Genomic DNA, 25089 nt, shown 5'->3' with positions numbered 1-25089 from the left:
CCTGGAGTGATGGTAATTCTTAAGATCCAGGTCTATGTCTTCAGAATTTATAGCTATTAAGACTGTAAAGTCTTGATATAAATACTTATGTTGATATAAATAAGTGATGGGATTGCAGAATGTATTTAAGCAAATTATGCTATTGTCCAGTACTTCAGTTGTTTTAATAGCAGTGTGTATTCCTCTGAGTATTTCAAATTTATTTAGGTCTAAATTTTAATGAATATGAAACTAAGTCTGCAGTCTTCATCATTTTAATATGGTAACTGATATACTGTCTGATACCCGACTATAACGGGATCACAGAATCACAGAATCATCTAGGTTGGAAGAGACCTCCAAGATCACCTAATACAACCTCTGACCTAACGCTAACAAGTCCTCCACTGTGATGTATAATTGTGATGTATAAAGCATGTTTGTTCATTATTTCCCATGGCTATATTAAGAAGGAACAAAGGGAGTCACCCAGGTGGCGGTAAGAACCTTGAGGCACCCTGCCTGTTGCTGTCTCGGACAGAAGATTGAGAGAACTTTGTGTAAACAATATAATTGCAAAACCGATAACCCACTGCCCTATCTTAAGACAAACCAACATGACCAATTAAGGAGGGGAAAACGCCACATACCAAGCAGAGGAAGACTACTGCCTTCATCCGTGCGACCACCAGAGGGACCGGAGACGACCCCCTAGCAACAGTCGACGCAGCCGCAGTACCAGGAAGGGGGGCTACGTAACCCCGGAAGAACTTGATGATAAAAGGGGACTGTGAAAGTGCGGGGGGTGCGCGCCGTTTGGAGGAACCTGGACTCCCCGGCCGCCCAGCGCTGTTTTGCTTGCTGACCGCTTACTCAATAAACAAATTCTTTCTGGCTAAAAGAGTAATTTATAACATCCACTAAACCATATCACTAAGCTCTACATCTAAACGTCTTTTAAAGACCTCCAGGGATGGTGACTCAACCATCCGGGTGAAGTCTGTGTATATCACTTAATATTTGATAAAGTTTAAGAATAGAAATAGTGATAGTGACAGAAATAGTACTTACAAATGGTGATTTCTAATGGAGGTACATATACGCATATTTTAAATAAAGTTTTATTTTATAAAGGTACTAAGTTTCAAAATCTGATACTATTTCAATTCTGTTATACACAGCATAGGATATTATCTTCTATAAGCATAAAGGAGCATGCACTAAAAGGACAGAAACAGTTTATTCTCCATTTTATAACAGCTAATTATATATGCACATTACAATTGAACATGTTGCAGATTGAATAAATCATTCCATATTTGACTATATTATTGACAGTCTTAATTTTCTCAAATGGTAATAAAAATCTAGAATCCTTTGATCTTAGTAACTGGCAATTTACAAACATTAAAAATGGAGACATATTTGAATACATTAATATATTTTATATATAATACATATAATTATGCTTTGAACTGTTTTCTCAACCAGAAGGTTGAATCTCCTTCAATTATTTTACTCTCAGGAAGACATTAACCTTCATTGCTGGAAGATCAACTGATTATATACATTTTCAGAACTACTAGTTAGAACTGTGAGACTTTATAAGGAAGTACAAACTGTTCCTTACTGTTTGTTTCAAATTACCTATTTCTTTCTATATACCAAAGAAATTTTTTTTTTTTTCAGAAGCCTGCTTTCAGCCATTTTTCCTCAATTATTACAGCTCTCTCCTTAGACTTCTAACATCTTCAAATCTACCTTGAAGGGAACAGCAAGGGAGAAACATCTCCAACAGTCCATCAGTAAGCAAACTGAATTTAGTAAGTGAGCAAATAAGTTTATAAAAGCATCTGCAAAACCATTTTTATAACTCAAATTTTCTATAGGGTTAAAAAAAAAAAAAAACAACCAAACAAAAAATATTTTTTCTGACTTAAAAAAAAAACAAAACTGTTGCCAAATAATAGAAAAGTGTCCATCTCCAAATAGTTTTTGTTAATGAAATATTGGTTTTCATTAGCCTGCAAACCGTGTATCAAATTGTGATACATCATGGTTAGCAAATTAATTCTATGTCATTTACAAGAAAATGGCACAACTTGTGAGGGAATATATGAGCTTATAAAAAGAAAAAAAAAAATCTTACCATCAAGTTTTGTTTGTTTTCTTGGTGTAATATAAAACATAGAAATTATATGGTCTGAACTTTTGGGTAGACCTGTGCAGTATCAAGAGTTGGACTTGATGATCCTTAAGGGTCCCTTCCAACTCAGGATATTCTATGATTCTATGATTCTATGATTCTATATTTCACTTCAGATTTAACAGAGAACTTTTTTGTACTTAACTTTAAGTATTAATCTGATTAATTTTCACAGGACTTCCTTAAGGTAAATGTTATTATACTGTCTTACAGACTTTTACACAGACACACAGAGAGGTTAAGTGTTTTCCACAACTAATATATGCATGCAAACATGTATTCTCCTTCTGTATTTAACTATTGTTTTTATAGAATGATACTTAGTTCCTCCTTCTTTGTTAAAGTGAGACAGGCAGTCAAGTATCCCATAGAAGAGATGTTTTCATATTTACTAAGGATTTTTTTTTTTTTTTGGTCTTAAAGGGACCAGGAGTACCTTGATACTCATAGAAATTTTTAAAAACAGAATTTAAAACAATAATCTGGACTCCACCTAACTCATTATCTGTGTAACTATGTTTGGACTTTGTATCTACAGAACGTTCTTTCATTAATTTCTTCAACTCTTGAGTATATATTCACATCACAGTATGAACATGGCATTGGGGTTATTTGACGTTAAACTATTTACAACTAGATGAAATTGTACTTCTGTTTAAAAAGCAAATTGCTGCCATAATCATCTTTCTCATCTTGTATAGTGTTGCATGACACACTTTAATGAATATTATGAATTCACTTAAGCAACATGATTTCTGCCTCTGAAGCTATACACTTTTTACTCAGCAGGGTATGTTTGTTTCTTTGTCTATGTTTAATCTAGGTTGGAAAAGACCTTTAGGATCATCAACTCCAACCATAAACCTGTCCTACTGACCCCCATCACTAAACCATGTCCTTAAGAGCCATTTTTTTTTTGTCTTATTTGGAATCCCATTCATGGAGCAAAATGGATCAGTATATCCTTGAAAGAAAAGGATCCTTTTCTGGAATACTTCTTTCAACCTATTTGATTTTTAAAACTGAATCTTGGCCTATATTCACAGCTAATATACAGTGATATAGCTCCTCTGGACTAGCTAAATTCCATACTTGCCAGTTCTGGATCTGCCTTTCTCTGTATACCAGAAGTTCTGTAATTGACACAAAGTAAAATAAAAATTTCAAGACTTTTTTTTTCCTATCTTTATATTTTTTCATGAATGCACCATTAATGTAAGAGACTACATGTTTTTTTATATTATTATTATTATTATTTTATAAATACAAATGCATTTACAAACACAGAATTACTGATGGAGAAGGTGTAAATACCTACACAAAAGTACAGGTATAGATTAGTGCTGATGGGTCTTCAACCATCCCCAGAAATACTAACTAGTGCATCAAATGAGGCATTTCTTCATTTTGATTTGGACTGCTTCCACCTGATAAATGGCAAAAGAAAGCCGTTCTCTAATTTAGTCACTACCTGAACTGTTACCACCCATAAACTAACTATAAGAAATATTAAGTATAATTTGTGACTTTGTTTTAATAAAAATATTCTTCCATAAAGGTTATACTTGCTAGCATTAATGGTGTAAAAAAAAATGCAATTTGTATTTGTATTTGTTTCTGATAGTTATTACTTTTTAAGGAGCTATAGAGAATTCATAGTAGCATGGTTGAGGAAAAGCGTGGTACTCGGTTTCTTTGCTTCCTTTATCAAAAATATTTCTAATTTGTTTCCAGTGAGTTACATTCTGAAGGAACAAAGTAAACCTGGATTATAGATGCACTAAGTAGAAAATTTGCCACTTTGAATAGGGTCCATTAAATTTTAGTCCAACACTTAGGGGGCACTATTTTGAAAAGTAAATAGAGAATTTTATTTAATGATGCTAGAAAGATGCTCTCATTTTAATTATTAGGTCTCATTTATTTTATACAATCATCTTTGGAGGAATATCTGTAAAATAAGTTATGAATATGAGTTATGGCTAAATTTAAAAATCAAAACTGTAGGGAATCCTAGCTAGTTTTTGTTATTAAAATACATAGTCCAGCATATTTAGTCCAGTTTAATTTACAATAGGATGGATGAAACTATATAATACTAGTCATAACTATAGGAGCCAAGATAAACTATAAAAATACTAATGATCAGAAATAAGTTATATAATAATATGACAGAAATAAGTTATATAATAATATGACAGTATCTTTTTTCATACATTAAGGACATAAAACTAATTATTAAAAGCCTTTCTAAACAAGGTACAGAAGTTGAATATAGCCTTTTCCTAAGGAGATCATTCTTCCACAGAAATTTGGTTTCTAAAACTTTAAGCATTTATATTTATATTTATGTGATCATATATAAATTTATGTGATCATATATATATATATAGATATATATTTACATGATCATATATATATTTATATGATCATTTATATGATCCCTGGAAGTAGCAGTAAGGGACTCAGGAGCACACGTAGGTTTTTTCATCGGTCCTCCCAGTCAAGAGAAAGGGGATTGAAAGGGCGAGTTGAATCTGGCAAGTCAACAGATAGTTATGGGACTGGTACCACAGAAAGGTGTTTAACTACTTAGACCATGTGATTCACTTTGAAAAACCTGGTCTGCTGGGGGCTGATGGGGTCCACCCCCCTTCAGAGAAGAGGAAGAGCATCTTTGGTCATAAGCTTGCCAAGATGGTGAAGAGCACTTTAAGTTAAAGCTGGGGGGGGGACAGGGGACAGGGGGGGACCTCACTCCATCCCGCTCCTCCCAGCTTCATGCCATTGTCAGTGACAGAAACCCAGAGCCTGGAGGAGGATAATGGGTCAGCAGGAGAGCACCTGAAGAGCAGCACAAAGGAAGTCCAGCCACTCTAGCCAGTAAGTCAGCCTCATCGGGGACCCAAATTAAATGTGCTAATGCACATAGATAGGCAATAAACAAGAGAAGTTAGAGATGTATGCATGCCTGCAGGGGCTTTACAGAGACATGACGGGATGGCTCCCATGACTAGAGTGTAGGAAAGGAAGGATACAATGGAAGGATACAGGGTCTTTAGGAAAGACAGACAGGAGAGATGAGGAGCAGAAATTGCCTTCTATATCAATGAGCAGTTGGATTGCATGGAGTTCTGGCAGGGAATGGATGAGAAACTGACAGAGAGATTAAGGGTAAGGATTAAAGGGAGGGCAGGGACAGGTGACGTTACAGTGGGACACTGCTACAGGCCTCCTGATCAGGAAGACCAAGATGATGATGTCCCCTATAGACAGAGAAGCAGCCTCACGTTCTTAAGCCTTGGTCCTCATGTGGGATTTCAACCACCCTGATATCCATTGGAGGGACAGCACAGCAGGGCATAAGCAATCCACGAGGTTCCTGGAATTCATTGATGATAAATTCCCTCTCCAAGTGACAGAAGAGCCTATGAGGAGATGTGCTATGTTGGACCTCCTTCTCACCAATTAGAAGGGACTGGTGGAGAATGTGAAGGTTGAGGACAGCCCTGGCTGCAGTGACCATGAAATGATGGAATTTAGGATAATGAAGGAAGTGAGGAGGGAGAACAGCATGCTCACTACCCTGGACTTTGGGAGAGCAGACTTTGGCCTCTTCATGTATCTGCTTGGTAGAGTACCATGGGGCAAAGCAAAGAAATCTGGTTAATTCAAGGATCTCCTCCAAGCTCAAGAGTGATGCATCCCAATAAAAACGAAGTCAGGCAAAAAGACCAGGAGGCCTGCATGGTTGAACAAGGAGCTCCTGGCCAAACTCAAACAGAAAAAGGAAGCCTGCAGAGGGTAGAAACAAGACAGATAGCCTGGGAGAAATACAGAGAAATCACACAAGCAGCTAGGGATTGGGGTAGAAAGCTAAAGCTCTTTTAGAATTAAATTTGTCCAGGGACATCAAGGGCAACTGGAAGGAATGTCAGTGATAAAAGGAAGACTACGGAAATTGTGGGAGGAAGGAAGGAAACAGCAGACTTGGTTACCCGGGACACGGAGAAGGCAGAGGTACCCAAATGACTTTTTTGCCTTGGTCTTCACTGGCATATACTCTAGCCACACAGATCAAGTCTCAGAAGGCAAAGGCAGGGATTGGAAGAATGAAAGAACTACTGTAGGAGAAGATCAGGCTTGTCACCATCTAAGGAACCTAAAGGTGCACAAATCCATGGGACCTGATGAGAAGCGTCCATGAAAAGAAGGCTCTAGAGAGACCTTATAGTAAGCAGTCTTCCCATACATAAAAGGGACTAAAAGAAGGCTGGAGAGGGACTCTTTATCAGGAAGTACAGTGATAGGACAAGGAGCAATGGCTTTAAACCAAAAGAGGGTAGGTTTAGATTAGATATTGGTAATAAATTCTTTACTCAGAGGGTGGTAAGGCACAGGAACAGGTTGCCCAGAGAAATTGTGGATGCCTCATCCCTGGAAGTATTCAAGGCCAGATTGGTTGGGGTTTTGAGTAACCTGATCTAGTGGAATGTGTCCCTGCCCAATAACAATAGCCAATATATGACAGAAAGAATATGCCTATAAATGACAGATCAAGAAAAAAATATATTAATTGGTGGTTATTGGGACTATAACCACAAAACCATTCATAAAACTATTATCTCCAAAGACACAAACAACCTGAAGGTCAACTTAATTGCATTCTACAAGCCTCTTCATTGTAGTTCTGGTAAGAAATTATTTTTCAATGTAAGAAAATGATAAAAAATATATATACGTAAAGGGAACATGTAATTGGCTAATGAGGTATTTAAATAAGTTGCATAAATTTGAAGGCTAGTCTCCCCTTAATAAATTTGTGGCTAAGACTCTCTCACCACTCCTTATGAAGGTATGCCAGAGACACTAAACTCTTAAGTACTAGACATAATTTTGATTCCTTAAGTTAGAATGTATAACTACTGTAATAATTGTATGTGAATTACCATATGTATAACATATAAAATTATACATTTAATATGAAAGAAGATTACATTTCAGAAAAATCAGTGTAATTTTCAGTACAGCATTTTATCTCATCTTCTGTGAATTTTAATTTACTTTCAATATTTAGTTAATAGATGGAGAAGATAACCTTTTTTTTTAAGTCATTATTTGACAAAAGGCATTATGACGTGACGTCACAAATATAAGGACTAAAAAAAATTAACTCTGTAATAAATAATAATAATAAAGCAATGCTATTTAAATTGGTGTACTACTAAGAAAAAATCTTATGAAGATATCAGTTTTAATTCAAGCCATCTTATTAATTATGTATCTGTATACATTCTAGATTTCTGGGTTCTAGATTTAATTGCAAAGTCACTTTGAAAAAGCTGTTTGGTTCTTCAATCATCTCGCAGCTAATTTAGAGCTACTAATTAAAATTACAACAGCTTTCTGAGTCTAATAATTATCTTTTATTATCCTACTAGTAAATGTTATTGTTTAACTCAGATGATTCATCAGCTCATTCATCTGAAACAAATTATCACTTCAGTTTACTGAATGGTGTGGATGAAATTAACACTTGAATAATTATTTTTTTCTGTTCATCAGTAAGCAAAACCAAAACAAATCCCAGCAGAAGATTAGAAAATAAAACTAGGAGACATTGAAAAATTCCTTCATATTTATAATCTAAAATAAAAAAAATAAAAAATAAACTGTCATAAAACAACAACAAAAAACTGTGAAACAAACAAAAAATATTACAGTCATTTGATAGCTGTGAATAAAAGAAAAAGAACTCCACAGCTACAATCTCTAAAACCATTCATCAGAGCTTCCAGTCTGGAAACAGATGTGTTAATTCCATAACTCTGTAACTGAAATGTGAACTCAAAACTTGTGAAATGTGAACTCAAAAAATGTTTCAAGACCTAGATGAGAATTTTGTTTTGTTTGTTTGTGGAAAAAAAACTAATCTTGCTTAACCATAAGTTTGTCATTTCATTACTAGAGGTAAATCAGCACAGAAATAGTTGAGAATGTATTCTAAACATGAGAAGTATGTTATTATAAATGTTTATTGTTGTTGTTGTTTTTCTAATTGAAAATATCAGATTTTCATAATTATAATTAATAATGCTAGTAATTGTAATAATATTATAAAGTTGAAAATTTTCACAAATCTATTTTCTAATTCATGTTAGTTGCTCTGCATTTATCACAATAGTATGAGTAAAACTACTTTATAAACCTGAGTGACTAGTGGAAATTGACTTCATCTATAGCCAGTATGTTAAAATACTTTGTCTTTCATTTCTGCTGAGGATTTTATCACACATCTCAGTATGAGTATCAATTATTCAAATTTACAATACTAAAAGCTACAAGTCTGAACAAAACTGACTTTCATTTTTGAGGTTCGATATCACCAGAAGTACAATTATTCCTTTGCTCTGTATTTTCTAGTGTACTTATTATTTCACAGTCAGACTGTTCACAGTCTGATCTCTTAAACAATCAGCAAAATCATTAAATGCTAAAATTTGAACAACTTCAATTATGAGCTGAAAAGAAAATTTATTGTCCTTGGATATAACATAAACATGCTAAAACTTAGCTCCTGTTAAGACTTCTCAGATCTGGTTTTGGACACTATGACAGGAAATTAAACCACCAGAGAAATCAGATTTAATACTGTATTTGTATGTTAGCAATAAATAAACAAAACCCTAAAGATGTCTAAATACCTGTGAAGTTTGTAACTACTTTGAGACCAACTTTGAGAATTTTTTTGCCAAGAAGGGGAGAAGAAAAGAACATTCTACCAAAAGAAAAAAAAAAGAGTAACAACAACAACAAAATAGCCATCCTACAGCAATACAGACACTTGCGTTCCTCTTCCACATTAGTCTACTAATTCTAAACAATCTGATTTTAACAGCTAATGATATAAATAACAGCTAATGATATAAATAAACCCAAGAGGAAAAAGAACAATAAGGTGGATCCGTCATGTAAATAAAATAAGAATGTTTACCTTAGGGGAAAATTAAACTAATTTCAAGTTTTTTTTTTTTTTCTGTACTTCTATCTTAAAATTAAATTGAAATTGAATATTTGACACGACATACAAAAGGAAGACATAAACTTACTTTAATACTTAATTTTTTACTTTAATACTTAAATTGAAAGAGGAAAAATAACAGTTTCTTATAAATTACCAGACATACTGGTCTAATTGATTAAAATAATTGGTCTATTTGATTAAAATTAAATAACCCCCGAAGTGGTATTATGGCCAGAATTATCCATGCAACATAATGCGATATATCAATATTTTTAATAAATCTCACTAGTATTTGTTAATATTTTGAGGTCTTTTACTATTCTCTAAGCACAGAAGTTGGTTAAGGGTGCATGGTATTTTACAAGGGCCAGGGAAGAGTCTGGAGGGACAGGTGGCTTGGAGAAATAACAGTTTGGCCTGGTGACTAAATAATAAAAAAATCACAAAACAAAACAACCGAAAACAAACAAACAAAACCAGTTTTTGTAGAAACCCATTTCTCATTGACTGATAATTTCTAAAAAGTGCAAGTAGATGTCCAGCATCACATATATTTAAAAATGACAGATATAAGCAGGCCTCAAGTATTAAAGCAAAAAGCAGAGGTTCATTCAGTGTTGCATATAATATTGTTACAGTGGAAATTGTGGTGTGATAGTCACAAGAGAACCATAGCACTCAATGACATAATTCAAAATATGTTTACAAAGAAGGGTGGATGTAGTAAAATCACAGAATCATAGAATGGTTTGAGTTGGAAGAGACCTTAAAGACCATCTAGTTCCAACCCCCCTGCCACAGGCAGGGACACCTTCCACTAGACTAGGATGCTCAAAGCCACAGCTAATCTGGTCTTGAACACATCCAGGGATGGGACATCCACAACTTCTCTGGGCAACCTGTTCCAGTGCCTCTCCACCCTCTGAGTAAAGAACTTCTTCCCAATATCTAATCTAAATCTACCCTCTTTCAGTTTAAAAGTGTTACACTTTGTCCTATCTCTACACTCCCTGATAGAGTTTTTCCCCGTCTTTGCTGTAGGGTCCCTTTAAGCCCCCCTGAACTTTCTATTCTCCAGGCTGAACTTGCCCAGCACACTCAGCCTATCTTCATAGGGCTGTTCCAGCCCTCTGATCATCCCTGTGGCCCTCCTCTGGACTCGCTACAACAGGTCCATGTCTCTCTTCTACTGTGGGCCCAAGAGCTTAACGCAGTATTCCAGGTGGTGTCTCATGACAGTGGAGTAGAGGTGAAGAATCACCTCCCTCAACCTGCTAGATATAGTCTTTTTCAAGCAGCCCAGGGTATGGCTGCCTTTCTGGACTGCAAGCACACATTGTAGATCATATTTAGTTTTACATCCACCAGTTCTTCCCTGCAGGGCTGCTTTCAATCCACTCATTACCTAGTTTGGTATTTACATTCATGCTTGGGATTGCCCTGACCAAGGTGCAGGACCTTGCACTTGGCCTTGTTGATGAGGTTCTCACAGGTCCACCTCTACCCCTTTACATCCCTCTGGATGGCATCCCTTCCCTCCAACATCTTGATTGCACCACTCAGCTTAGTGTTGTTCAAAAACTTGCTGAGGGTGCACTCAGTCCCACTGTCCATGTCACCAAGATGTTAAATAATACTGGTTCCAGTACAGACCCCTGTGGGTTTGACCACTTGTCAGATGTTCAGGTCTCCATTGACCGCAACTCTTTGAATTTGACTATCTAGCCAATTTCTTATCCACCAAGTTGTCTATCCACTTATCATAGTTTCCAGGAGGATCTACTTCATGATCTTGCCTGGCACAGAGGTGAGACTGAATGGCCTGTAGTTCCCTGGATCTTCCTTTTTTCCCTTTTTAAAAATGGGGGTTATGTTTCCCCTTTTCCTGTCGCTAGGTACTTCATCAGACTGGCATGAATTTTCAAATGTGATGGATACTGGATAGCATCCTTGTCATATTCTTATTCTATTCATAGATGGATAACACCTTTATTTGCCGATTAGCAGGTGGATAGTGATTTCTTGTTCGAGGCTGCTGTTCTCTGCCTTTTATATAACTTCACACACATACTGGTCACAACACCAGCTCCTCTAGTCAAGCAATGACTGGCACCATAAAGAGAAGTACGATACTTGGACCGAATGCTTGATGTGCCTGAGTCTTGCTTGGAATCCTGATGTGTACTCACAGCGTTATACCTTAGGCTAATTCTTTCGTAATGTTTATATATATATAACATATTTTTATTATCATTTTTTTTCCTCCTTCTTCTTTTCTGAACATACCTGGAAAGATGTAGTCTAGGTATCTTTAATCTGAGCCTTGTTCATTGGTAGGTCTCATCCCATGATAACAGTGTATCTCATTGTTTTACCAGTGCATAATAGAATAATATAATCAGTTATAGCTTATTAAGTCTCATCTAGTTGAGTGTTGCTTTCAGAGAGGCTTCACCCTTTGACAACATACATGCATATGTATATGCATCAATATATATGCATATATACTACTTCTCCTATTCAGAAGTCCACTTCCATACTCTGGTCTAACTGACACACCTCAGGCGGAACCTAGAAACACTGGGACTATTATTCTTCACGTGCACTGGCTTTGCACACCTGTCCCAAAGAAGAAACCCAAAGTGTTCTCTACGTAGCAACTCAAAGCAAATAGCTGCATTTTGGCATTTTAAAATGGTTTCTCAAAATACATTTCCAATTCTAAATTCTTACAAAAGTTTATTTTTGCTATAAAATGTATGCAAGTGTCTGGTTTCTATTTTTTTTTTCCTTGAAGGCTTTAATCACATTTTCCTGAAATTTACTTATGCTAATAGAGTAGATGCAATTCAGTTCTATCCCAAAATTTACTTGAACACTTCTTTTTAAATGACTATAAATAAATAATTGGATACAGACAGGAAAGCAACCTACTTGCTTCAGTAAAATAAACAGTGCTCAGAGATTTGGTTGTAAGACTTCAGAATAATCACCCACTCCTGCAGTCGGGACTGCAAATGGAAGAAACACTATGCAAAGTTTAGCGAGAACTGCAAATACTTTTTTATTTCTTTTCTAAACAAAGGCAATTGCAGGAAAATCACTCAGATAAATACTGAAATTTTGAAGATTGTATTTATATACACAGAGTGGTGAACACAGACACCTGAGTCAATGCAGATAAATTTACCTGTGAGAGTAATGATTTATATCCAAACGAATATAATGCAGAGGAAAGGTGAAAAACATGGGCTATAACTACATGAGCAGGGCCTAATACTAGAAAGATTTATAAGTAGAGGACTTTTGCAAGAGGATCTTTTTGCAGTTCCCTGATCTTAGCCTGATCCAACTAACTCCTTCCCTGAAATATAGCATACTTCAACATGGAAACTTGGATTGCACAATGACTCCTCACTGATTTCCTGGCCATGTTTCTCTGTCCCTTAATACCTCTCAGTGAAACTTCTATATCATGGAGCAGGCACTTGGAGATTCCTCAGCTGTTCTTCTAGACTGATTTTACTAATGATTTTTTGCAGCTACAAAGATGAAAAAAATACAGAAAGAAAGGGAAAAAAAAAAAAAAGAAGAAGAAGAAGAAAAGGTCTGATAAAATGGCTTATATCTTCTGGCAACTGAAAATACATTTCACTTTAAAGTTTTCAGATTATTTAAATCACATCTAGTGACATTTATGAGCAGCTAAGTAATGATTAGTCATTCCTTTTATGAAACCAGGAAGAGTTATTTCCAAAACTTAATAACTGAGGTACAGGGCAAAACCTAGCAATCTTGCTAGTAGAATGCTATTTGCTTACATGAAGTCCAGACAGGTTTGTGGGGCTATGATCTGCATTTTTTTACAAGATTACATAGCCTACTAGTTAAAGAGCTTTCTGTCAGAGTAGTTGAATAGAATTTTAAACTTTCTTTAGGCTAAGGGAAATTGAAACCTTATTTCTATCATTTGAGAAGTGTACCCTATCAACCAAAATACATCTTCTTATAAATAGGAGCACTAATGACCTTTCCAGATGTCTGGGATTTTATGCAGTCAAATAAGCAAAATTAATGGTTCTAGAAGAATCACAAGGTCTTTTCACATCAGGAAAGATTGATGTAACCCTTTTCCCTCCACCTTTGCCCCCCTCCCCCTCCTTTTTTAAAAATCTGTAATTCCTAGGAATTAAGAGAAGAAGTACAGATTTCCACAGTTTAGCTGAGAAAATTGATCTTTGAATCATAGGTTTCTATGGAGTAAGGTTACTTTCTCTTCCACTGGCTTTGTGTGCAGTTTGATGTATTCTGAGGTGGACTGTGGCCTTGTTCCAAATGAAGGAATGAGAAAGGCTCTCTTCTAGTGCAGACATTTATAGGGGAGGAGGGGGGAATGCTTCTGAAGTTTGTGGATCAAAAGCATGTAATTTTGCACTTCCTAATCAACCCCATGCTGTCCAATCTTGTGGAATGAGAAAGCAGTCTTCTCACTCATACAGAAATTAAGAATAAAAATGACACCTGCTTTATAAACATAACTACAGGTTAAAAATGATTTAATCAATGGCAGGTAAGGCTTCTGGTATTGTGTTATTAAAGTACTTCATTCCTGACCTGAGAAGTGAACTTAACAAAAATCAGAACTGTATAGAATATCAGCCACAACTCAGTCTCCTCTTCAGGGCAGCAACATGCATTAGAAAGCATATAAGTGACAAATGTAATGTAGTCTGTCGTCTGTCATTTGGAGTCAGGAACCCAGATGAATTTCAGCTGTTTTAATAACAACCTTTTACAAGGCTGTGAACAAGTTTTAATAATTAAATATTTGGAGCAGCTGGAGTCACACTGCCTCCCCCCCCACCCCCCGCGCCAGTTTTTTTTAGAAATCTTTTATCAATTCATTGGCATTATACTCACATTAGTTTACTTATTTTGAAGAAATTAATTTCTTTGAATACCACAGATGTGGTCTTATCATCATTGCACTTTGTTATAGGCTATTAGTGAGGCAGCTATACTGTTGACATATCTTTATAATTAAACTCAATAACTTAAACGTTAGTGGTCTGTTTTAAATTCGATATTATTATATTAAAAACACCATTAAGGTTTGAGCCAAAATTAATCATTTTTATTGAAAAAAAATCTAAAAGCAGCTTTGGAAAAAAATTTCAAATCATATTAAGCAACTAAAATAGAATAGCTCTTCAAATTTTACTTCAAAAACACACTGACTTGTTTGATCTCCTTTAAAAGTCACCCTATGATGACTGCCTTACTGACATCTGCTCACTTGGCAAACATGTTAAGCATTGAACCAATGAATGAAATACTCCCCAGCTGTGTGTTTGCGTATATAAAACCTGCCAGTCCCTGCTCTAATAAACCTAGGAGACTCATAGATAAGTGGAAAGTGATGTGAAACGACCTTCTGGCACCTCCTTAAATTATATAGTCAACATCTAAATGACACACATTTGGCTTTGAATTAGAAAAGCAAAGCAGAAGTTAAGAGTTATATAACTTACACTCATCTTTGTTATTCCAAAATTGTAGACTGCAACATTAAGCTATTTTAAAGAGAGCAGGTAACATACTAATTTGTGTGAAAATATTAAAAGTGTGACAAAAATATATATTCACTACCTATCAGGTATCTTCATACAATATATTTTTATTAACTTATTCATATAGACTGAAAATAAAAAATAATATTTTAGCTCTGTTTTTGAGATATAATGAAAAACTATATACCTTTGATACTTTCTCATTAAAACATGCCAAATCTTCAAATATATATATATTTTTACGTCAATAGGAAAATAATTTCCTACAATTAATTTTATATCAAATTGTGAAAATATTTTTCACATACAGAGTATAATCAGCTACATCCTATGCATTTTCATAGTATTTATTATATAGCTATATAATAATTTTAAGTAAGAAGTTAACCAAGCCGTAAAAATATTTTGTGTGTTTCAAACAGGTAGTTTATTCTGTATTTTTATTCAAAATACTGTACAATAAATGTATATTCAGTCATTAAGTGTATACTGAACACACAATACAAATATTGAATTTCCACTTGGGGGAGAGAAGGGTGTACTATATGCTTCTAGTAAATGCACAAAATTTACACATTTTTCTGGCTCTAGGCAACCTGATGCCATTCAGTATTGCCCCCTTCAGTATTCTTCACTATCTCTCAAAGTTAACTTGACAAAACAATCACATGAAAAGTCAAGTACCAGCCACAGGTCAGTCTACTCAGAGAATTTTCAAATAAAATTTTCTGGCAACAAGCTAAATCAACATAATGCAGCATTTACACTAGTGCTGCAAATGTTTCCTTTCTGGTATAATATGTGTACATGCTGATACTACATCATAGAAAAACTAACCAATCAACAAAGAAAAAAACACTTTACCAATTGCATGTCTGATTGCATATTACTTAATTAGGTTTATTATCTTTGGAAAGAAAAAAAATTCTTCTGTGTCTCCCTGATACCTTTTGAACAATGATGTCTTAGTTCTGGCCAGGATTCCTAAATTCTGTCACAGATGACACTACCACTTATGAATGAAGATCAGTTAGTTGTCCATAGAAAATTACAGAAAAGGACTTCCACACATTTTAATGCTGAGCTCTTGAAGCTCAGTTTTAAGAATATACTAAACATTATGTTTATGGATACTAGTACAAGATCCTTTGAAAGTCTCACAGAAACAGAATGGTGTTAAAAAAAAATAAAAGGCAATAGGGTGATAGAGTTGAAAGAATGCCAAGGGAAAAAAAAGGGGGGGGTGGGGGTGGGGGCTCAAGCTGTCTATGATTTTTGATTTTAGTCAATCAGTAAATAATCTTTCCTTTGTCCTGGAATTAGCATCTTGAAACTTTATGGAGTTGGGCATATAAGCATTTGGAGCAGTCTTAGTGGTTTTACTCCATTTTACTGACAAGTGACCATTGTTTGGACAATGCATTCCTATCAAAAGTCCTACTGACTTTGAATTGGTTACTTGTATGAAAAGAGGGTGAAAATAGAGTAAGGTTCACAGAGTAAATTTCATACCTATGGCAGCTTTTTTTTTTTATTATTATTATTTTTCATATTGCCTTCTATGATCTGTAACTCCCATTCAGCAGAGTATTGCTTGGTTGAAAATATTAAAGCTAGACATTTCCATCCATTTTAACTTAAGATGGAGAGTTAAATCCTCCACTTTTTAAAAATGTCATTCTATACATGTCTGTCACATTTCTAAAATGAAAGTAAGATGCACACAGCAGTGATGATGGATTCAAGTTATTAAAAGCAAATCTTTACTCAGCTAAGTATTTTCATAAATACCACTTGCTTCTTATTCCCTCTTGATGTGGGGTTGTCACTTGAGACATGCTGTTACTTATGATCTGCCCTTCACTATCTTTTTTTCTTTGCAAATGTAAACTGAGTTCAAACTCCAATGAGTACTGAAATAACTCGAGTGTGACATGGCTTTTAAGTTGTTTGATGATTCTAGATACAGTGAACTGTCTACTGGAAATCACATGTTGACAGTATTATTTGCTCTTCGTGTGTTTTTACTGGCAGAATGTGAATGTACTTTCCAGAATTAAAAAGAAAAAAAAAAAAGAAAAATTACTCTTTCAAGGATCTTTTCATAAAACAAACAAACAAAAAAGTTCTGTTTGTTTGTTTGTTTTCCTTCTCTCAATTGCTTATTAACAATAATTTATTGATGTCTAATAACACAAAAAATCCAGAAAAGACACAAGGAAAAGATGTCTGTGAACACAAGCAAGTATATATGGCTTTATACTGTTATTCAGGCTCTGAAGAAAATAGCTGATTTTAAATTCCCTGTTTACACTAAGGCAGTAAACTAGGTCTACCTTCACTGCCAAAATTCTAAAAAATGTAGTTGCAAAATGATGTTGTGTTTGTCAATACAGTGCTTGCCATTCCTTTAATATTAGATCTTGCTGGAAATGTAAAGCAAATATAGTCTCCATAGAAACTAGAATATTTCCCAATCATATGCATGTTTTTAAGCTTCTTTTTAGGGGAAAAAAAAAAAAAAAGCTGTGACATAAATTTCAAATTTTTCAGTGGTGGTAAAGAGCAGTTACCTAATTTTCTGATAGCATGACTTCTAAATCACATTTCTATACCTTACTGTTTATGTTCAGTTTATCTTTTTACTCTAGCAGAAAGGAAATCCATTTGCTGAGGCAAGATGATATAAAATTTATTTTACTGATAGTAATATTAATTTTAAAACAGGAGTATAGACCACACTGTTATGCAGAGAAGAGCATACACAGTAGTTCATGTGCATCAGGAAAACAAAATAAAATCTTAAATATCTGCATTTTAATTGTAACCAGTGCTGGATTTCAGTGTTGAACAATTAACAATCATTACACCATTTTAATGTGTCAGTGGGAGGGCATCAAAGAAGATGAGTCTTCCATGTTTACAAAAGACTGCCTGTGGCATACTGTGTGTTTTTGTGAATAATTTATCTTCTAGCTTAAACCTGTCACAGTATGAAATATTGCAACTGTGATTTTGCATGACAGAATAATGAAACAGTGAAAAAAAAGTCCACACTGCAATGACTTCTCCACAGAATTTTGAGCATAAGAACTCGAAAAGCTGTACATGAAATAGCTTTTCCTTTCACTCCATCAAAAACTAATCCAGGCCAATGAGTTTCCTCCTGCACATTTAATATATAGTTCCATTGTTTGTGTGTTTTCCTATATTGACCTTGTCTAATGATTTTTGAATTATGATCTATTTTAAGATATCACAGAGTGTATTGGATGCAAAAATAGTTCCTGGAGAAGTTCCATTAAGCAAATATTTGAATTCTGTATTTCACATTGAAAGCCAGAATGATAAGGAAGATTATGGAAGATTAGTTTTTGCTAGTTTCTTTATGTAAATTACTGAAAATTATTTTATGTCAGCAACTTTGCTGAAATACCAATTCATTCTCACAAAAGTTTCTTTCAGTTAATAGCTGTTGTGCCATCATTAATGACAAATCTACATGTCATAAAGCACAAATGGATTCAAGATGAAATCTAAAGGCTTCATTCACAAAACATCCACATAGCATTTCCTGGGGACCATCCTGTCAATGAGTGATCCCTACACCATATATATCAAAGCAATATAATTTAATGCAAACTATTTTGTTAATGCAATGTTCTCTATCAGAACCCAAAATAATAGAATTATGGGTAATACAATTCCTAAAACTGATCCTAAAGAGCTCAGCATTAAAAATGTATGGATGTCCTTCTCTGCAACTATATTTGAATAATTTGCAATGAGATAAAGATAAAAGCCATTAGATCAAGCATATTCATTACACTCAATTCTTTAAAATTTCAGTCTGAGACAAGTAATTATCTTGAGTTTGGAAAATGTGTTAAGATTAAATGGTGGTCAAAATTTTTGTGTTAAATAAAGTCATATTCTTAGGTGTGATGTGTCTATTAGAATTGTTTGTAATGGTTGTTACTAGGAAAAAAAATAAAGGAACAATACATAAAAATGAAAAAGAAAAAAGGAACACAGAGCACTATATAGTTCAACCAGAGACTCACATTTTAAAAGTTGAGCTTTTGGTTGAAAGGAGTTCTGCTCCCTATTAATGTAGGAGTATCATGGAAGAAAAACAGCTAAAATGGAAATACCTCTTTTGGCCTATTCAATGTATGATATCACCCTCATTTTTGAATGTCTGCTGCCAGGTATATTTATTACCTTTCCCTTTAAACACACAAGTATTTCTATTTTCTGTCTTCACAAAAGCAGGTTAAAAATTCTCATGATATATTTTACACGTGCTTGGTGTTCTTGTCACAGTATGCTCTTTAAGCACAGGAAAAAGAAAAGTTCCATCCTGAGACAGGACAGCAAAAGAGCTATCATATCATATTCCCAATAACTCACTGATTCCTTTATAACGGGGTTAGTTATCTAAATTGTGATTTCTCAATTTCATAATAGCGTTTTTGTTTATATTAGCACTGTGAACAGCTCAAGAAGAATTTCTTAATACTGTTCCTAACATGCTTACTGTGGGAAGAAAATAAATATTTGTCAAATTATTCCAAGTAACTATGTAGAAAGTTCTATGCTAAGTAATGTGTGTGGTTTCCTTCCCCCCATTTCCATAACTTATTTTGGGAATTCTGTCTTCAAGTTTTTTATCCTCTGATTGCAGAAGTTACAAAATTACGTTTCCATACAGAATGTCAAAGATACAAAGTACAGAGCAATAACATTTCAAATGAATCCTTTATTACAGAAATTGTAGCTCTTTGAGTGTCCTCATCTGTGGCATTAACTAACTAAGAAGTATTAGACTGATGGAAATGGCAAGATATAATCTCTCCAGTTTATCTAAATCAGATTAGCTAGGTCAAAAGTGTATGCTTCTTTTACTTTATTATGAAGGAAGATTAATAACATGAAGGAACATTAATAAATGCCCATTCCCATCTGCAGGCACCTGTTATTTAGTGAACAGCAATAGAAGCAGTGGATTAAAATTAAGTCCTACATAATCAAGCATAAATCTAAGTACAGATATTTAAGGAATAAATGATATTCAATACGTGGCACACTGCTTACCAAGGAGTCTAAGTGAACAACAAGCTCTCAGTAGTCATCAAAGGCACTACTGAACAATAAAGTGAGATAAAATCATTCATAAGGACAGATAAAACAGTGATTTAAAAGGCTGGTCTTTTTGAAGTCGTCTTTAAAAGATTCATACTATCACCAGAAATAAAAAATGCTAGGGTTAGGAGTGAAGTTTTGATTGAGGATCTGGAAATCTACAAAAAAAACAGACGGAGGCACGCTGCTTGAATTTTGTTCTTCAGGAAAGGAAAGACTGACATTGCCTCATGATTCAGATAAGCCAAGATTATGAAAGCAATATTATCATCCATTTCAGATAAATGGTCCTTCCCCTGCTTATTTGGACTTACTGGAGCTACATGACTATCTAGATCTTTGGCACATGGTCTTGGGTGAAAGACAACATTAATGCATTTGGCTATAATCAAAGCAATATTCTAAATTACAGTTTGGTTGTCAAAGTGAGATAAAAATAAATGAATGGCAATTATTTCAAAAGATAAGGATAAATGCAAGTATTATGAGAAAACTGTGCACTATAAAAATGTTAGACAAAAAGTATAAACAGAAATATCATTTTAAAATAACTTTTTCACATTAGTATATTTAACATTAAAGCAATCACAAAATTCATCCGTAAGTGTTGAAAACGTCCAAGTGATAAAAAGATCTGAATGAGACCAAATCTACTTACCAAATTCCTTAGGAACAGTGATAGAGTAAACACAGTTGTGACCCACACTGTAATTCTTAGGGTAGTTTGGTGATAATACAGTGCCTTCAGAGCCTGTTGACCGGCTTCCACAGGGTGCTAGAAATTGAAGATAAGCAGTTTTTAATATAATATAATATCAGAAAAAAAAAAAAAAAAACAACTAAAGTGATGTGCTGTATGTTGGTATATGGTATAACAGTAAAATGTATTCCTCTTCTACACTAGATAAAATTATGTATCATTTGAAGTACTGAGTATGCTCGAGTTTCTCATATATCAAAAGAGAACTGATGACACTCTGCTATTTGCCAGATCAGTTATTGTTTCTCTTTAACATTTATCAACCATCTTAATAAAATAATGATGTGCTTTAGACACAGTGTGCTATTATTCATAGCATACAAAACTATTATTCATTTGTACAATGCTTTATATTCTGATAAAGGCATAGATTATGCATCCCATCAGCACACTAGTAAATGTTTACTCCTGCCAATAGGCTCATAATTCAAAGTAATGTATGGAACTACCCAAATAAGAATGTCAGAATTCCTTGACTGAACATGATGTACCAATTATTTATATCTCATTTATTTATAAGATGATATATATAAGGTTATGAGCGAACAATTTTATTTATCATACAAATATCATGTTTATTGTGCCACTAATAGCTATAGTAATTGATAAAATGGGAGAAAAATAACAATACAATTTACTACAACAATGTATTTTTCTAAGACCGACAGAAGTTAGCATTTGGCTTTAGTCAAAATTGTCAAGCAAGAAACAGGGCTTTTTCTTCTCTTTCTTCATCAGATGTTCAGGTGCGTTTATGTGAAGTAGTAGTAAGTGTCAGGGTTTTCCTATGGATATGACTTGCTTTTAATATACACTTTGTAATTTAGTAACTGAATCTATTGTAAGGAATAAAGACATTTATTCAGAATATTTCTCCTAACCATTTCAGACTATAAAACATTTTTTGAGTTTAATGGTAACATATGCATTTAAATACATATATGTCTTCCATTAAGACTTAAGTGCGATCCTAGAATAAGTACTACTCATTGTGTCCTATATTAAACATACAGAAATCTACTTTTTTTGTGGTATGCTCTCAAAATATAACTTTATGAATTATATTGAAGAAAAAGACATTTTTCTTACTATTATTTCAGAAGATTTTATCTCTTTACTTGTCATACTAAATACAAGCTATGGATTAGTGTAGCTATAGTATCTTTATAAAAAATCAGTATAAAGTATCAGAATTTAAAGAAACAAACAAAAAAACTTCTTTTAAATAAGCATGCATTTTTTCCATAAATAAATTTTAAATACATTATTTTTCAAAGGCATAAAAATCAAAATTATTGCAAGTTTTCCACAATTTTATTAATTTCAGCTTAATTTCCTTGTCAGCTTCCTTAGTATCTTTACCAAGAAGTTATCACCATTGTGCTTTAAGAATTTCCTGGACCTGTTTGCATTAGCTGTATGGTATTCCCAGTTGAAGTCACCCCTAAGGACAAGGGCAGCTGATCTAGAGATATCCCTTAGTTCCTTAAAGAATAATTCATTGGTGTCATCATCCTGATTGTGTGGCCTATAACAGATTCCCACGATAGCATCTGTTTTACCTGCTTTTCCCCTAAACTTTAACCAGAGCCTCTCAACTGTGTCATTGCCACCTGCAAGCTCCATACAGTCCAGACTCTCTGTTACCTACAGCACCACCCCCCAGTCTCGCCTGCCCTGCCTATACCTTCTGAAGAGCCTGTAATCATGCATCATAAAAACACCAGTCACCAGGCTCTTCCCACCAAGTTTAATTTATGCCATAATACTCAGTATGCTGTCCTTGTGCTTTCCAGGATCATCAATGGAACACTAATGAGAGAGAAAGGCAGTTGATTGTGATAAGAATGGGATAAGAGTGCGTTGATGCATTTCTCATTATTTTCTTTAAACATTATTAAGAATTAATGGCTGAATTTACCGTAATGTTATGTTTTCTTATAAAATAGCACTCCATGCAGCCCTTGAAAACATCCTATCATAACAACAGTAAAGTATCACCCACTCCCTGTCTTAAATTGATAAGTATTTTTATCTAGAAGATTGCCCACCTTGATTATTAGTATTCAGTTCCCTTTGTACGTCAAAGAACTAAATTTTACCTTTTTGTGGCAACGCATTAGTAAATAGTACAATATAAAATGCATTACCATCAGCACTTTCCTTACATTTCAGCACACACTAGTTGGAAAAGGAATTTAGATGATCACAGCAGAGAGCTAAAATAACAGCAGAAACACAAATCCCTGCAGTCTATGCCTAACTACTGCTATGAAAAACAATTCTCTACAGCTCCATGAACACATTACAGGGTTAAAAGCCCCTGCCGTGTGCTTACTGCTCATGTTTTCTATCATGTCTTCACAGTTTAAACAAAAGAAAGAACTCACAAAGAAAAACTTCAGTAAAAGAACTGTGAAGAATGGCCTAAGTATGAGAATAAAGCACAGATGTCTTAATCTTTTGGAGAAGTTCACGTGTTTTCTACCAAGTATTTTTTCTGCTTCTGGAAGCTTTTAATTCCTACTACTGCTTTCAGACTACCTAGTTGCTAGCTTCTGCAGATAGGATCTGAGACAATTTAATTTTAATTTCAGATTTAAGTGTCATACTGCACCATTCATTTTTAAGCTGCATTCCTCAGTGGAATCAACAGGGAATACCATTTAAAACTGAATGGTGCGATATGGCTTTATGTCTTGCAGATAAACTTGATTACAGAGCTACAAGTATGATAAAAAATGGAGAATAACAGTGCATAAGCTCTACAAAAAAAGAAAGAAAAATGTAACTTGAAGAACTGATAATAGGATACTGAGTTTTTATCTAGAGGGTCACTGTTTCAAAACTTAGACTAGGATACCTAATATTTAGTTGGCCTAAATGATTAGCTTAAGTAAAATACTTCATTGGTGACATGATGTACTTTTTAAATAACTGAATACATTAAATACTTAATTATTCTTTTTCTAGTCAGTTAAAGTAAAATGACATTCTGTTTACCCTTTTTAACCCAAAAGATTAGTTCTAATGATTTCAGTTGTAATGGTTAAGACTAATATACAGATAACAAGAAAATAAGTATAACTACCAATACAACACCACAATAAAATAAAATAAAAAACATGCAAAGGAAATCTTAACAGATAAAAAGGGTAGGCAAAATTCTTCTGAACTTCCAAATTATAGATACCTTATTTGTGGAGATCATTCTGCAATTCTGCAAATGTGAATGTGAATGTGCTGAAGCATATGAAATTGTTTTGACAATACAATCAATGTGGAGAAGACAATTTGACATATGAATACGTATTTTAACCACTGCTTGGAAATACAGAAATACATTAGGAATAATTAAAACAAACAAACAAACAAACAACAACAAATAACACACCAACAAGCACCAACAAATACAGAGAGAGAAGAAAAACGAGAGAGACAGAGAGAGTAGCATTACATAGCAGGAAGCAGTACCAAAGAAAATGATAGCAGAAAGAAAATGGAAACATTACATGTTGTCATCTCTTTTAATTTTCATAATACAATTTAATTATGGCAATTAAAATTGATTTAAAATATGAGAAAGTATTTCAGGCCAATATATGTTAATAGTATTTAAAATTATTATTTAAAACAGAGACAAGCAGGACATGGTGAAATGCCCTCAGGAACTCAGAAACTTACAAAAGCAAAGACTGACTGAGTAAAATAAATTGGAGAGATTATAAAAGTTGAAAATAAACATAACAAATTAAATACAGAGAAATTCTGAGTATTAAATGTGAAAAGGAATATTAGCAAATGTACAAATGGCAAACCAAAATCAGGTGTCTGCATATTGCAGAAAAAAATAAATAGGAACATCATGTCTTGTTTTGGCATTAAAAAAAAAAATAAATCTGTTAGATCTGTTGTGATCTAAAGAATTGGATGTTTACTTTCTGAAAGAAAATAATCAGGCATGGGCATGGGCAGACTGATCACTTTTCCAAGATGTGGTGGAGATTAAGATCAAGGAAACAAATTGTTCTCTTCTACCACCAACAATAGGAGATGGAATAATTGCCAACAGTTTTAGTAAAACCCATTAAGCTTAGATATTCTCATAACTACTTTGGGGAAGTTATTGATTTTTTTGGTGATTCCTGGAAGAATAAAAGATATAAATATCTGTCATAATGGATTAAGTACATCCAAGCAGAGAAGAAAGCGTACTTCACCTTTTTACTATTGGTTATGTAGATATATCACTCCTGATTAATTAATTGTAGCATGAGAAAAGGATATATTTCTTCGGTGCTGGCAATGTTAAAACCACATACTTTCCTGTTATAGTTTGATGGGTTGTTTTTTTTTTTTTTTTTCTCTAGAAGAGGAAGGATAGTATTTCATGTTGAAAGATAAA

The 25089-nt window shown here is 34.0% G+C and overlaps 1 protein-coding gene across 5 annotated transcripts in view; it reads right to left on the bottom strand.

The window, feature by feature from the left end:
* CSMD3 (CUB and Sushi multiple domains 3) overlaps positions 1–25089 on the bottom strand; it is a 1012063-nt gene that overhangs the window by 150454 nt on the left and 836520 nt on the right. For all 5 annotated transcript variants that reach the window (XM_083827432.1, XM_083827428.1, XM_083827429.1 and 2 more), the window contains one exon: positions 20583–20699. In XM_083827432.1, coding sequence (XP_083683558.1) covers positions 20583–20699 — 117 coding nt within the window. The remainder of the gene's footprint in view (positions 1–20582; positions 20700–25089) is intronic.

Source organism: Anser anser, assembly GCF_964211835.1.
Source record: "Anser anser genome assembly, chromosome: 2".
Taxonomy (NCBI): Eukaryota; Metazoa; Chordata; class Aves; order Anseriformes; family Anatidae; genus Anser; species Anser anser.
The sequence above is the reverse complement of the archived record's forward strand: the minus strand, read 5'-3'. Positions and strand labels throughout refer to the sequence as shown.